At 45.6% G+C, this 14761-nt stretch overlaps 1 protein-coding gene across 1 annotated transcript in view; it reads right to left on the bottom strand.

Annotated features, from left to right (window-relative positions):
* The window catches only part of ZNHIT6 (zinc finger HIT-type containing 6), a 61125-nt gene that overhangs the window by 3577 nt on the left and 42787 nt on the right, over window positions 1-14761 (bottom strand). Inside the window, exon 6 of the mRNA XM_088463701.1 lies at window positions 5279-5347. Within this exon, the coding sequence (XP_088319827.1) occupies window positions 5279-5347 (69 nt within the window). The remainder of the gene's footprint in view (window positions 1-5278; window positions 5348-14761) is intronic.

Consider the following 14761-nt stretch of genomic DNA (forward strand, 5'->3'; position numbering starts at 1 on the left):
AAACTATTGAAAATATTGTATAACCCCCCTCTACCCCCACCCTATATGTCTTTGGTTTTTAGGTTTGTATACCTGGTTTCACAAAATTAAGAAAAACTCAGGAAACATTTGTGATCTATAATCTGTTTTCTATATATAGATTTGTGTCCCATTCTCAAGGTAGTTCATTATGGCATGCACATATTCCAAAATACCCATGGCCCAAGCTCAACCGATAGAGGGAAAAATAAATAAATAAATAATATATTTATATTATAATATATATATATATATATATATATATACATATATATACATACATATACATACACACACACACACTTTAAATGTCTATGTAATCTACAATCTGTCAAACTATATGTGTTGGATTTTAAATAGAGCATCGGTCACACCAGGTTTATTATTATTTATGCCTATTATAGCCCATTAATTACTTGAAACAGTTCCATGAATTACATTTTCAGTAATAAGTCAAAACTTCTTGAGTGAAAACAGCATCTTGTGTGTTTGGATGAGGCCTCCTAAGATATATAAATGTGCTGTATACAGGTGCTGGTGGGCAGAGACTACTACAGTGCTGCATTGGCAGAGCAGGGAAGTAATTAACACACTGATAGAGCATACCTTCTCTGTGTGTATTCCGCCTGACACTGAGGGAATATAGAATAGAATATAATATAAGAGGGTGACTTGGGATAGAGCATACCTTCTCTGTGTGTATTCCGCCTGACACTGAGGGAATATATAATATAACATATAAGAGGGTGACTTGGGATAGAGCATACCTTCTCTGTATGTATTCCGCCTGACACTGAGGGAATATATAATATAACATATAAGAGGGTGACTTGGGATAGAGCATACCTTCTCTGTGTGTATTCCGCCTGACACTGAGGGAATATATAATATACAATAATATAAGAGGGTGACTTGGGATAGAGCATACCTTCTCTGTGTGTATTCCGCCTGACACTGAGGGAATATATAATATAACATATAAGAGGGTGACTTGGTATAGAGCATACCTTCTCTGTATGTATTCCGCCTGACACTGAGGGAATATATAATATAATAGAATATAAGAGGGTGACTTGGGATAGAGCATACCTTCTCTGTGTGTATTCCGCCTGACACTGAGGGAATATATAATATAATATAAGAGGGTGACTTGGGATAGAGCATACCTTCTCTGTGTGTATTCCGCCTGACACTGAGGGAATATATAATATAACATATAAGAGGGTGACTTGGGATAGAGCATACCTTCTCTGTGTGTATTCCGCCTGACACTGAGGGAATATAGAATATAAGAGGGTGACTTGGGATAGAGTAATACCTTCTCTGTGTGTATTCCGCCTGACACTGAGGGAATATATAAAATATAATACAAGAGGGTGACTTGGGATAGAGCTTACCTTCTCTGTGTGTATTCCGCCTGACACTGAGGGAATATATAATATAAGAGGGTGACTAGGGATAGAGCATACCTTCTCTGTGTGTATTCCGCCTGACACTGAGGGAATATAACATATAAGAGGGTGACTTGGGATAGAGCATACCTTCTCTGTGTGTATTCCGCCTGACACTGAGGGAATATAGAATATAATATAAGAGGGTGACTTGGGATAGAGCATACCTTCTCTGTGTGTAATCCGCCTGACACTGAGGGAATATATAATATAATATAATATAAGAGGGTGACTTGGGATAGAGCATACCTTCTCTGTGTGTAATCCGCCTGACACTGAGGGAATATATAATATAACATATAAGAGGGTGACTTGGTATAGAGCATACCTTCTCTGTATGTATTCCGCCTGACACTGAGGGAATATATAATATAATAGAATATAAGAGGGTGACTTGGGATAGAGCATACCTTCTCTGTGTGTATTCCGCCTGACACTGAGGGAATATATAATATAATATAAGAGGGTGACTTGGGATAGAGCATACCTTCTCTGTGTGTATTCCGCCTGACACTGAGGGAATATATAATATAACATATAAGAGGGTGACTTGGGATAGAGCATACCTTCTCTGTGTGTATTCCGCCTGACACTGAGGGAATATAGAATATAAGAGGGTGACTTGGGATAGAGTAATACCTTCTCTGTGTGTATTCCGCCTGACACTGAGGGAATATATAAAATATAATACAAGAGGGTGACTTGGGATAGAGCTTACCTTCTCTGTGTGTATTCCGCCTGACACTGAGGGAATATATAATATAAGAGGGTGACTAGGGATAGAGCATACCTTCTCTGTGTGTATTCCGCCTGACACTGAGGGAATATAACATATAAGAGGGTGACTTGGGATAGAGCATACCTTCTCTGTGTGTATTCCGCCTGACACTGAGGGAATATAGAATATAATATAAGAGGGTGACTTGGGATAGAGCATACCTTCTCTGTGTGTAATCCGCCTGACACTGAGGGAATATATAATATAATATAATATAAGAGGGTGACTTGGGATAGAGCATACCTTCTCTGTGTGTAATCCGCCTGACACTGAGGGAATATATAATATAATATAAGAGGGTGACTTGGGATAGAGCATACCTTCTCTGTGTGTAATCCGCCTGACACTGAGGGAATATATAATATAATATAAGAGGGTGACTTGGGATAGAGCATACCTTCTCTGTGTGTAATCCGCCTGAGACTGAGGGAATATATAATATAAGAGGGTGACTTGGGATAGAGCATACCTTCTCTGTGTGTATTCCGCCTGACACTGAGGGAATATATATAATATAAGAGGGTGACTTGGGATAGAGCATACCTTCTCTGTGTGTATTCCGCCTGACTCTGAGGGAATATATAATATAATATAAGAGGGTGACTTGGGATAGAGCATACCTTCTCTGTGTGTATTCCGCCTGACACTGAGGGAATATAACATATAAGAGGGTGACTTGGGATAGAGCATACCTTCTCTGTGTGTATTCCGCCTGACTCTGAGGGAATATATAATATAATATAAGAGGGTGACTTGGGATAGAGCATACCTTCTCTGTGTGTAATCCGCCTGACACTGAGGGAATATATAATATAATATAAGAGGGTGACTTGGGATAGAGCATACCTTCTCTGTGTGTATTCCGCCTGACACTGAGGGAATATATAATATAATATAAGAGGGTGACTTGGGATAGAGCATACCTTCTCTGTGTGTATTCCGCCTGACACTGAGGGAATATATAATATAATATAAGAGGGTGACTTGGGATAGAGCATACCTTCTCTGAGTGTATTCCGCCTAACACTGAGGGAATATATAATATAATATAAGAGGGTGACTTGGGATAGAGCATACCTTCTCTGTGTGTAATCCGCCTGACACTGAGGGAATATATAATATAATATAAGAGGGTGACTTGGGATAGAGCATACCTTCTCTGAGTGTATTCCGCCTAACACTGAGGGAATATATAATATAATATAAGAGGGTGACTTGGGATAGAGCATACCTTCTCTGTGTGTAATCCGCCTGAGACTGAGGGAATATATAATATAACATATAAGAGGGTGACTTGGGATAGAGCATACCTTCTCTGTGTGTATTCCGCCTGACATTGAGGGAATATATAATATAATATAAGAGGGTGACTTGGGATAGAGCATACCTTCTCTGTGTGTATTCCGCCTGACACTGAGGGAATATATAATATAATATAAGAGGGTGACTTGGGATAGAGCATACCTTCTCTGTGTGTATTCCGCCTGACACTGAGGGAATATATAATATAAGAGGATGACTTGGGATAGAGCATACCTTCTCTGTGTGTATTCCGCCTGACACTGAGGGAATATATAATATAATATATAAGAGGGTGACTTGGGATAGAGCATACCTTCTCTGTGTGTATTCCGCCTGACACTGAGGGAATATATAATATAATATAAGAGGGTGACTTGGGATAGAGCATACCTTCTCTGTGTGTAATCCGCCTGACACTGAGGGAATATATAATATAATATAATATAATATATAATATAAGAGGGTGACTTGGGATAGAGCATACCTTCTCTGTGTGTATTCCGCCTGACACTGAGGGAATATATAATATAATATAAGAGGGTGACTTGGGATAGAGCATACCTTCTCTGTGTGTATTCCGCCTGACACTGAGGGAATATATAATATAATATAAGAGGGTGACTTGGGATAGAGCATACCTTCTCTGTGGGTATTCCGCCTGACACTGAGGGAATATAGAATATAATATAAGAGGGTGACTTGGGATAGAGCATACCTTCTCTGTGTGTATTCCGCCTGACACTGAGGGAATATAGAATAGAATATAATATAAGAGGGTGACTTGGGATAGAGCATACCTTCTCTGTGTGTATTCCGCCTGACACTGAGGGAATATAGAATATAATATAATATAAGAGGGTGACTTGGGATAGAGCATACCTTCTCTGTGTGTAATCCGCCTGACACTGAGGGAATATATAATATAATATAAGAGGGTGACTTGGGATAGAGCATACCTTCTCTGTGGGTATTCCGCCTGACACTGAGGGAATATAGAATATAATATAAGAGGGTGACTTGGGATAGAGCATACCTTCTCTGTGTGTATTCCGCCTGACACTGAGGGAATATATAATATAATATAAGAGGGTGACTTGGGATAGAGCATACCTTCTCTGTGTGTATTCCGCCTGACACTGAGGGAATATATAATATAACATATAAGAGGGTGACTTGGGATAGAGCATACCTTCTCTGTGTGTATTCTGCCTGACACTGAGGGAATATATAATATAAGAGGGTGACTTGGGATAGAGCATACCTTCTCTGTGTGTATTCCGCCTGACACTGAGGGAATATAGAATAGAATATAATATAAGAGGGTGACTTGGGATAGAGCATACCTTCTCTGTGTGTATTCCACCTGACACTGAGGGAATATATAATATAATATAAGTGGGTGACTTGGGATAGAGCATACCTTCTCTGTGGGTATTCCGCCTGACACTGAGGGAATATATAATATAATATAAGAGGGTGACTTGGGATAGAGTAATACCTTCTCTGTGTGTATTCCGCCTGACACTGAGGGAATATATAATATAATATAAGAGGGTGACTTGGGATAGAGCATACCTTCTCTGTGTGTATTCTGCCTGACACTGAGGGAATATATAATATAAGAGGGTGACTTGGGATAGAGCATACCTTCTCTGTGTGTATTCCGCCTGACACTGAGGGAATATAGAATAGAATATAATATAAGAGGGTGACTTGGGATAGAGCATACCTTCTCTGTGTGTATTCCGCCTGACACTGAGGGAATAGAAGCTTCAGGTGCCAGTAAAATTTCTGCTCTCTAGGATCAGGAGAGAAAATAAACATTGACAACTCTCCAATAGAACTTCTTACACAAACACACGTAGCGCCATGTTATATACATAAAATACCACCGGGCCCCTAATTCTCCATATTAGGGATTATTTATGAAGAACACTGCTGGAGCCAAAGACATTCGGCAGCTAAGCCCGCTGGTTACAAAGCTGTCACATCCCTACACTTGAGAGTTATAAACTTTCTTTATTGGATTTACATGATATTTTCAGCCAAGTCAAATCTCCTTCTGAGCTAATGCTTCATGTATCACGCCTGTACTCCTGGCTCCGGAGCCGTGAAGTTCTCCCACGCAGCCTGCGTCACAAACGCGTTTTGTCTCTCTGTATAATTACACGGCTTTCTGAGTCTTTCCCAGACGGGTGCTGCCCAGGACCAGGATAAAAAGAAACTTTTTCTTAGGTTGTAAATGTCTGGAAAAATCAGAGTTTTATGCGAAATGGATGTGTGATGTCAGCCTAGACTGTCTGACTGAGCGTCACAGAGCGTCTCGTGGCAGGACCTACGCTACACGCCATTATACCCACCCTGTGGAGGAAAAGGCGATCAGCTCAGACATTTGCAACAACAAAAGGACAATGACAACGCAGCAGCCGAAGGTTAGGTGCACACTGCAATGATAAACCCCCCCTCCCCCGATAGACTATCACCTGCCATACAGGTGGGTGCTCAAATTGTACGCGATACATACCTTCAGCGCTAGTGCAGGCTACCCAATTCAGTTCTACATCCAATAGGGCGGACCTAGTCAATCTGAGGCTCTCAAGCTCTTGTGAAACTACAAGACCCAGAATGCCCTGCCACAGTTTTAGCATTCCCTAATAGCAAAACTGTGGCAGGGCATGCTGGGACTTGTAGTTTCACAGTAGCTGGAGAGTCACAGGTTGGCCAGGCCTGCAGTAGGGCCTAGGAGCGTTATCGGAAAAGAACAGAACCGACCATCCTCCAACGACATTTACCATTAACGGCCTTATATGTATCATTAGGGTCCCAGAGCAACACGGCCATATTGGTGCTCACACAAACAGTCATTTAGGGCCTTTTTCCCAGTTGTCGCCACAATAGATCCCACATTCGATTTACCATGCACTAATTGCGGTTTAAAGGTTAATGCTGTAAGTGTAGCAGTTGACAATATTAACTTTCTGCTTTAATGGTATGTAAAAAAAAATCACCCTAGCAATACAACAAATACATCTAATATTTCAGTGACATCGATAATTTAGTTATTAACAGACTTTACCTAAAAATCCATGCGTGTACTTAAATAAAGGTAACACCAAAACAGAGCTTTGGATGAGCTCACAGTTAGGGCAGCCATTTTGTGGCTGACAGGAACCAGAGAGGCCACGGAACTGACCAGCTATGCATGTGGGACTGGCACCTGGTGAAGTCGCAGATGCAGGCCACAAGATGGCTGCTTTCCTAGACTATATGTGATGGATGTAATGTTCTTATTCTCCATAGGCTTCCGAGGGACACTTACATCATATAATAACGATAATATTATTAGCCTTTATTTATATGGCGCCACAAGGGTTCCGCAGCGCCTTACACAGTGCATAAAACAAATAAGCACACAAGAAACACAGTTACTAACAGTACAAAATGCAGAACAAGGATATGGTGTATAAACATTGCTGCAGAACACTGAAATAAGCCGCCAGGTGTCAGCCAACCAGTCCGTGTTCTCCACAGGCTATTTTGGTTTGGGGGCGGTACGCCCATCGGATCCCACTTAGAAGAAATGCGAATAGAAGCCCATCGGCTGCCATCTATAGGGCATGTGGACAAAACTCAGAAAATGGCAATGTGGGAATTTCTGCGGCATTTTCATGCCTATAACATCGCGTCCTGCAAGTGTCAGACGCTGTTCTGGGGAGAGTATATGATAGTGTAAGGAGGGGGAAGGAGAAGCACGAGGGACGAGGGTCCTGCTCGTGAGAGCTTACGTGCTAAAGGGGCGGGGCAGACAGACGCGGTGACACAGATGGAGGAGAATGAAGCAGTGGGTTAGGATGACACCTGGAAGGCTATGATGGAGAATTGGGTCTTGAGAGCCCGTTTGAAGGTTAGTAGATAGGTAGAGGGTCTGATGAGGGGGGGGGGGGGGGAGCATTATTCATACTGGAAAAGGCACCATATTATCATCACAGCACTACCAACAAGCTCTCATACAGATTACATGTAGTACTTATACAGAGATAGTGGCCGCACTATAATGATGAATCATTAGATCATTGGCTCGATGTACTTTAGCTTAACGCCAGCTGGTGCTTTCTGGTAGCATCCGTGTCCAAATGATACACAGGAGACACACACAACAGTAATCTGGTAGTTTAAATAGAAATACTGTAGTATCCATGGAGCTGTAGGGAGAGGGATCTCCCAATACTGTGAGGGAAGAGAAAAAGAGTTTTATATCTTCTCTAAAAATAAAGATGTTCCAAATCCCAACAGTGTTTAGTCAGATCTGGATTCAGCCGAATTCTTGGGATATGACAAAGAGGTCATCATCCCTAACGCTATGAGCGCGTAAAGCCGGACACGGGGAGAGGGATGGCGCGGATCCTCCTGACCGACGCGCAAACAGCGCACTGACGCTCCGGCAATGGGCCGGAGCTCTGACAATATGGGGGAGCAGGGTGTAGTTATAAAAGGGTCTGGCATCCCCTATATAAATCACCTGAAATAACCCGATGTATATATAAAGCCGGGAAACGATTGAGCCGCTAATCGGTAACAGAAGCCTTTGTTAGTATCTGTCCCATCCCAAGGACTGAGAGCAGCTCATCTCTGTAGTCATTATATAGATTTATTTACATATAACATAGAAGCTGTTACGGATTACATTCATGTACATATGGGTAGACATGATAAAGACAGCTACACATGTATGATCAGGCCTCACACAGATGTCACATAAGCAGAACACAGGTGAGCCCCTTAAAAATACATTAAAAAAAGGTATTCACAGAGGCGCTCAGAAGGTTACAGGACAGGAATGTACAGCTGTATAATGTAGCAGCAGGCAATCCGCACAAACATGGCTTCCTACGCAGCGTCCCACGTGGCAAATTAGGGAATCACCCAGAGGTGTCACCATGCTCCAGCCAAGGAATCCAGCGCGAGGAACCTATTGTTGCCACACTGGTCCTGTGAAATGCGCCCATCACTCAGTACCTCAGGGGCCTTCTCCATGTTACGTACTGGCGAGGATTCCCATTCAGCCTCTATGCAGACCCGAAACGCCGCAGAGGAATCCCTGGGGACACACCGGAACGCGCTTCTATGCTGAACACGCCGGCACTATCTCTGTCCTGCAGCTACAGAGTCCCTTATACCACGTTAGAGTCCCTACCTTTATACATCCATTCATCAGATAAATAAGATTATATTATCTCTTATATATAAATGTGCTGACCTCCTACACAGCGCTGTACACTTATGGGATCATGACATAAACAAATGACAAACAGTGACATGAAACAGAAGGTAAAGCTGCCCTGGCCCACAGAGCTTACAGTCTAAGAGGTTTGGGGAACACCTGATACATAAAGAAGGGAATTAGTATTATTGCCACTTATGTATAACAATGACAGATGTATCAGATGGAGGTGACAGTGTGTAGTTATTACAGGCCAGCAGCTTTATCCTTGGTGGATGTCCTATCTGTGAAGCTACTGATGGGGTCACACAGACAGGTACTGATGCTGTATAAATGGGGCAGGTACGGCACAAAGCTGGTCTAAGCCGTCTCTAGCTGCTGTCTGCATGTATTCAGGGGGGATTACGATTTGTGGGGGCCCAGAGTAGCTAATTTGGGGGAGAGGCCCTCGCAATACAATTGTCAAAATCACTTCCTGCAATGTTATTGTAAACTATAATGTATCAATACTATCAGTGCCAGCACCACAAATCTGTTGAACACACTGTAGTGCCCCCAGTACACATTATGCCACAGATCCCCCATGTGATCAGGGCAGTCTCTTCCATTGGGCTTGTTAGGCAGTTGCCCAAGGGCCCGAAGCTTGTAGGGGCCCATCAACCCGCCCGCCCCCCTGCAGCCGCGGCCAGTTGGTAAATTTGTGATATTTATATAAGTCAGACGCTGGTGAACTGTATTCTGGGGCTGAACGCTCGCAACCGGGTTGATGGTGGCCCAGAGTGCATGCGCGAGACTCAGATAGCGATGGGCAATCCGTCGTTCCGGGTCTCGCACCAAAGGGGGCGACTGTCGATGTTGAGTGACAGCACGCCCCCTTTGGTGGGCGGGCCGGGGGGGGTGTCTGCCCAGTCTGGGGGCGGCCCCACTGACATCACGAGTGATGTCAGTGGGAGAGCTTTCGGCTCTGTTAGAGCCGAAACCTCTCTGGGGCTTGCGGCCACGAGACCCTACCAGCCCGATGGTCTTGACCATCGCGACCATCATCCCGGCTGCTCGCATTAGCTGTGCGGCTCTGAATCAGGGCCTCTGTCCCAGTTTCACTTTATCCGCCGGCTTCAGACCAGTCAGACAGTCTCTCTGCATGTGTGGGAGGTCTGATGGGCATGCAGGAGGGTCTAATGTTATTGACCATTTACATTTTTTCCCTGTGAATGGCTGGGTAGGGGCCCCAGTGAATTGCTTTGCCCAGGACCCACACTACTGTTAAAGACAGCCCTGGTTGAACACACTGTAGTGCCCCCAGTACACATTATGTCACAGTTCCCCCATGTGACCCTGGGGCCCCTGGGTGACTGCCCTGTTATTAATCCAGCACTACATGCACTGTAATGTCACAATCCCCAACACAGCCCTATATAAAGGATGCCCAGCTACTGACAGCCCTATATAAAGGATGCCCAGCTACTGACAGCCCTATATAAAGGATGCCCAGCTACTGACAGCCCTATATAAAGGATGCCCAGCTACTGACAGCCACTTTGTGGTGACATTGCTACTCACTGAGTAATTCCTGATTATTTTAGTTAGGCGACTTTGGAAAACGACTATTGATAAGGACCTTGTATTAACATCTTCCGATAAGGACCTGATTGACATCGTCCAAAAGGATCTGATTGATATATCCAATAAGGTCTGAAGAACATCTTCTGGTAAGGACCAGATAAAACTGTCACACTTACCCCTTTATACACCTCCCTCCCTGATATCAGCAGTTTTCCCTCTTCTTAGAATGTCTCATACCATCGTGCCCTTCACTCAGAAGGTATATTTGTTATCTCTGATATGTCCACTTATGGAGACTGTAACCCATCCCCGCGCCCTGTCAGTGCTTTCTATGTTCATCAATAACGCTGCTGTGGCCTATGGCAGTCCTGCTATTCAAGAGGCCAGTATTAAGCTGTTATTTACAAAGGCCTGCGCTATACTCACCAGCTGGGAAATACACAGCGGCACCAGTACTGAGGATAAACGGATCATCATTACCACCATACACCAAGTGATTTCCTTACTGACTGGCCAGAGCAGCAGCTTTATACCCCGTAGAAGTAATGTGAACAGCGCAGATCAGGAACCCAAGGTAACACCAAAACAACTAATTACATTTGGCCCTGGTGCGATATATATAAGACCGTTCCAGCTGACACGTTGTATAATGAATATGAATGTGCTGATAACTTTGTAGAAAGTATTGTCCAGACCGGAGCCTGGAGGAAAATACTGAGTCTTCTTAGGCCGCTATGTAACGCACGGGATTTACAAAACAAAGTTACCAGTGTGACAATTTGTGCGGCTCTTACGGCGTATCCTGATTGTGTCTCTGGAGACCTACCTAATGTGCTTGTTAACAACATATTACACATAATGGATGACCTTGATATCGATACTCGCCTCAAGGTTACAGAGTGCATTGAAGGTTTCGCAAGAGCCTTACCAAACGCGGCTCTGAAATTCAGCAACGCATTTATAAAGGCACTTCTGCGGGAGATGAAGAAAGAAGATCCGGCCTTGCTTCCCGTCATCCTGAGAGTTTTAGTGACCATCGTTCAAAGGCATGAAGAGAAAACCTGGTACAAGTATAATAAAATCCTCAGCTTCACTGCAAGACATCTAAGTAATGCAAACCAAGTCCTCCAACGCCATGCATGACGCAACTAAGCTGTTTCGGGAGCTGGTTCAGCGTTGCAGAGTGTTTCCATTTACTCCCATCACCAGACTAGTGACGGAGCATTGCCTCTCATTAATGGTACATCTGCACAGCACTAACTCAGACGTGGTATCGGCCGCCGTGGTCTGCCTCATCCAGTGCTTTCCTCATCTGGGCTGCAAGGCCATCGTCCTGGAAGAGGGCAGTGACACTGATACATACAGGCCATTTATCGAACCCTGGCTGATAAACACCTTCTGAGGGCAATGCTATGCCAAGTAGCAAAAAGCTCTGACCACATCTGCAGATCCTGAGGCACTTGCCCGGCATATTACTGCTCTAAACAACTTTATAGATTATGCCGAGCTCACTCCAAACAACTTCACATCCATCTGGAAACATGTACATAGAGCCCGGGGGCTTCATGTGAGGCACGCAGAGCCCGGGGGCTTCATGTGAGGCACGCAGAGCCCGGGGGCTTCATGTGAGGCACGCAGAGCCCGGGGGCTTCATGTGAGGCACGCAGAGCCCGGGGGCTTCATGTGAGGCACGCAGAGCCCGGGGGCTTCATGTGAGGCACGCAGAGCCCGGGGGCTTCATGTGAGGCACGCAGAGCCCGGGGGCTTCATGTGAGGCACGCAGAGCCCGGGGGCTTCATGTGAGGCACGCAGAGCCCGGGGGCTTCATGTGAGGCACGCAGAGCCCGGGGGCTTCATGTGAGGCACGCAGAGCCCGGGGGCTTCATGTGAGGCACGCAGAGCGGAAGCTGTAATAACAGCATCACAATCCCTAGGTGAGGTCCGGCCACAGTGAGCGGAGCAGTGATACAGCGACTGCCAGCAGGAAGGCCGCGGATATACCAACTAGCGAAGGTAAGAGATAGGGTTTATTGCCAGCAAGTATTGTTATCCTTCTGTTTATCTCCTGAATATCTATATCACTATATAACTATATCTCCATATTCCATTTAATAATTCTAATAACACTTGAACTAAGCATTGTTGCTGAAGCAGCCTCTGAGTAACTGATAAGTCTACAACCAAGTGTCCAGGCTGATTACACCCCAAACCCCTCCTAGCACTACACAGGGCAGGAAGGTACCGTAAGGTGTTTGTCTATGGAATTTCATTGCTTTTTTTACATTTATTATTAACCATCAGGGGTTGTAGGAGCAAACCGGGCCACCTGCAGGGGAGAAGGGCAACAACATGGTACATTAGTGCAGCTGGAGGAAGGCTGGCACAGAGAAGGGTGTTCTGGGGGTGCACAGGGAGAGATGGCTGCAGGGGCGGGAGTGCAGGATAGCAGCAGGAGGGTTGTGGAGCAATGGGGCCCTGCAAAGGGCATCAGCGGGTGACAAATGGGCTCACTGGAGCTGGGCATGCATCGGAGAAAATAAAAATCAATAAGACACAGATTCATGGACGTATCAGTGAGATCCATCTATGCATCTTTGTTAAAAATTGAATATCCATAATTAAAAAGACTGGCCCACCCAAAGCACAACCAGCTCCGAGCTTTTCACTGCCAATCCTGGTTGTCAATATACAGGGGACAAAAGACATAGGGGGTTCCCTTGTATTTAGCACAATCAGCACCAGCCGGTCCTGGTTTTGGAAACAGGTAACAAACAGCATAGCGGTCCCCTGTATTTTCCATAACTAGCACCGAGCTCTTTCTAGCAGGGGGAGAATGCCACAGCCAGGGGAACCCTTCCACCAGGTCCCCGGCCGAAGCGTTAACTCAGCCCAGGCCGGGGATTCCTGTAGAGCAGAGGACCACCCCAAAAAAGGGGTCCCTCTCTGCAGGGCACCCCAGGCCTAGGCTGATAGCCAGGAGCTATCCCCAGTACCCCCTGGGCGATGGGTGTCAGGTTGATTGTGCAAAGTGGCTCCTACCCCTAAAGCACAACCAGCCCTGGGCTCTTCAGTGCTGGTCCTGGTTGTGAAAATACACGGGACAAATTATATAGGGGTCCCCTGTATTCAGGGGAACCAGCACTGGGCTATTCAGAAGCATTCCTGGTTGCCAAAATCCACGGGACAAACGACGTAGGGGTTCCCCCATATTTCAGCACAACCAGCACTGTGCTCTGAGCTGGTCCTGGTTCTGGAAATACAGGGGGAAAAAATGCATAGGGTCCCCTTTTTATTGTCCAGAACCAGCACCGGACTTTTTCTAACGGGGGGCTACTGATGCCATAGCCAGGGGAGCCCTTTCACCGGGTCTCCCGGCCGAAACAAACCCTGACTGCTAGACAACCTAGGCCATGGTTCACTGGGGAACCAAGAGAGGGGTGATCCTCTCCAGGGTACCCTAGGCATAGGCCGATAGCCCGGGGCTATCCCCGGCACACCTGGGCGGTGTGTGCCAGGTTGACTGTTTAATGTGGTGCATTAGAAAGAATATTGTCTTTTGCGGGTAAAGAAAAGGTCCCAGCGAGCCTCCCCCACATTCTGGTACCAGCAAGCGGGGCATTTAGGGCCCACTGGTACCTGTAGTACACCTGTATAAGAAATATTAAAATAAACCGACTACACCGAATATTTTTAAAATAATTTGTTTTGCCTGACCTTCACCTGTGGGGGGCGGCCTTTAAGCTCTTTTTCGTGGCCATCGCTGGACTGCCATTTCGCCATCTCGCACTGGGTTATACAAGAAAGTCGAGGCGATGACGTTGCGAGCCGTGATTGGCTTGCGGCAGTCATCTTTGAATTTCAAAAATGGCGCTGAGGCGCCATTTTTGAAATGGGCTCCGCTGCCAAACTCGGCAGAATGGCTGGCAGGAACTGGATCCTCTCGGTTCCAGGCTCGCCGCCAACACCCGCACAGACGCCGGGTCCCGCCGCCCGCACCACCACCGTAGCCAACACCTATGCCGCCGCCCTCTCGACCGCCAGGGGCTCCCCGCCATCGGTTCCGCCTGATGCCATTGCCGGGTCACCGCTAACACCCGCAAAAGTCAGCCATCTTGGTGCACCCAGGTGAAGCCACAGAGAGTACACCTGCTATAGGCACCTACTGAGGCTGCGCAACAAGTTGAAGCTCCCTATTTCTATAATGGCGCAATTATGAGGTAGTAGTTTAAAAACCTGTACATTTTCTCAAATACCTTAACCCCAAAAGCCCCTACCCAGGAACAAGAGCTGCCTAATAAATCAAACCCTGAGTTCTGCCTTCCTAAAAATCCCCCATAGAGAACCGCAGATAAGTGCTCCTAACAGTGTCAGAAAAAACTGACAGCTGAAAATTTAGATTACTCCCAAATCCTCATTTATTTATTTTTT

This window comes from Taudactylus pleione, unplaced genomic scaffold, assembly GCF_031769625.1.
Source record: "Taudactylus pleione unplaced genomic scaffold, aTauple2 ptg001431l, whole genome shotgun sequence".
NCBI lineage: Eukaryota > Metazoa > Chordata > Amphibia > Anura > Myobatrachidae > Taudactylus > Taudactylus pleione.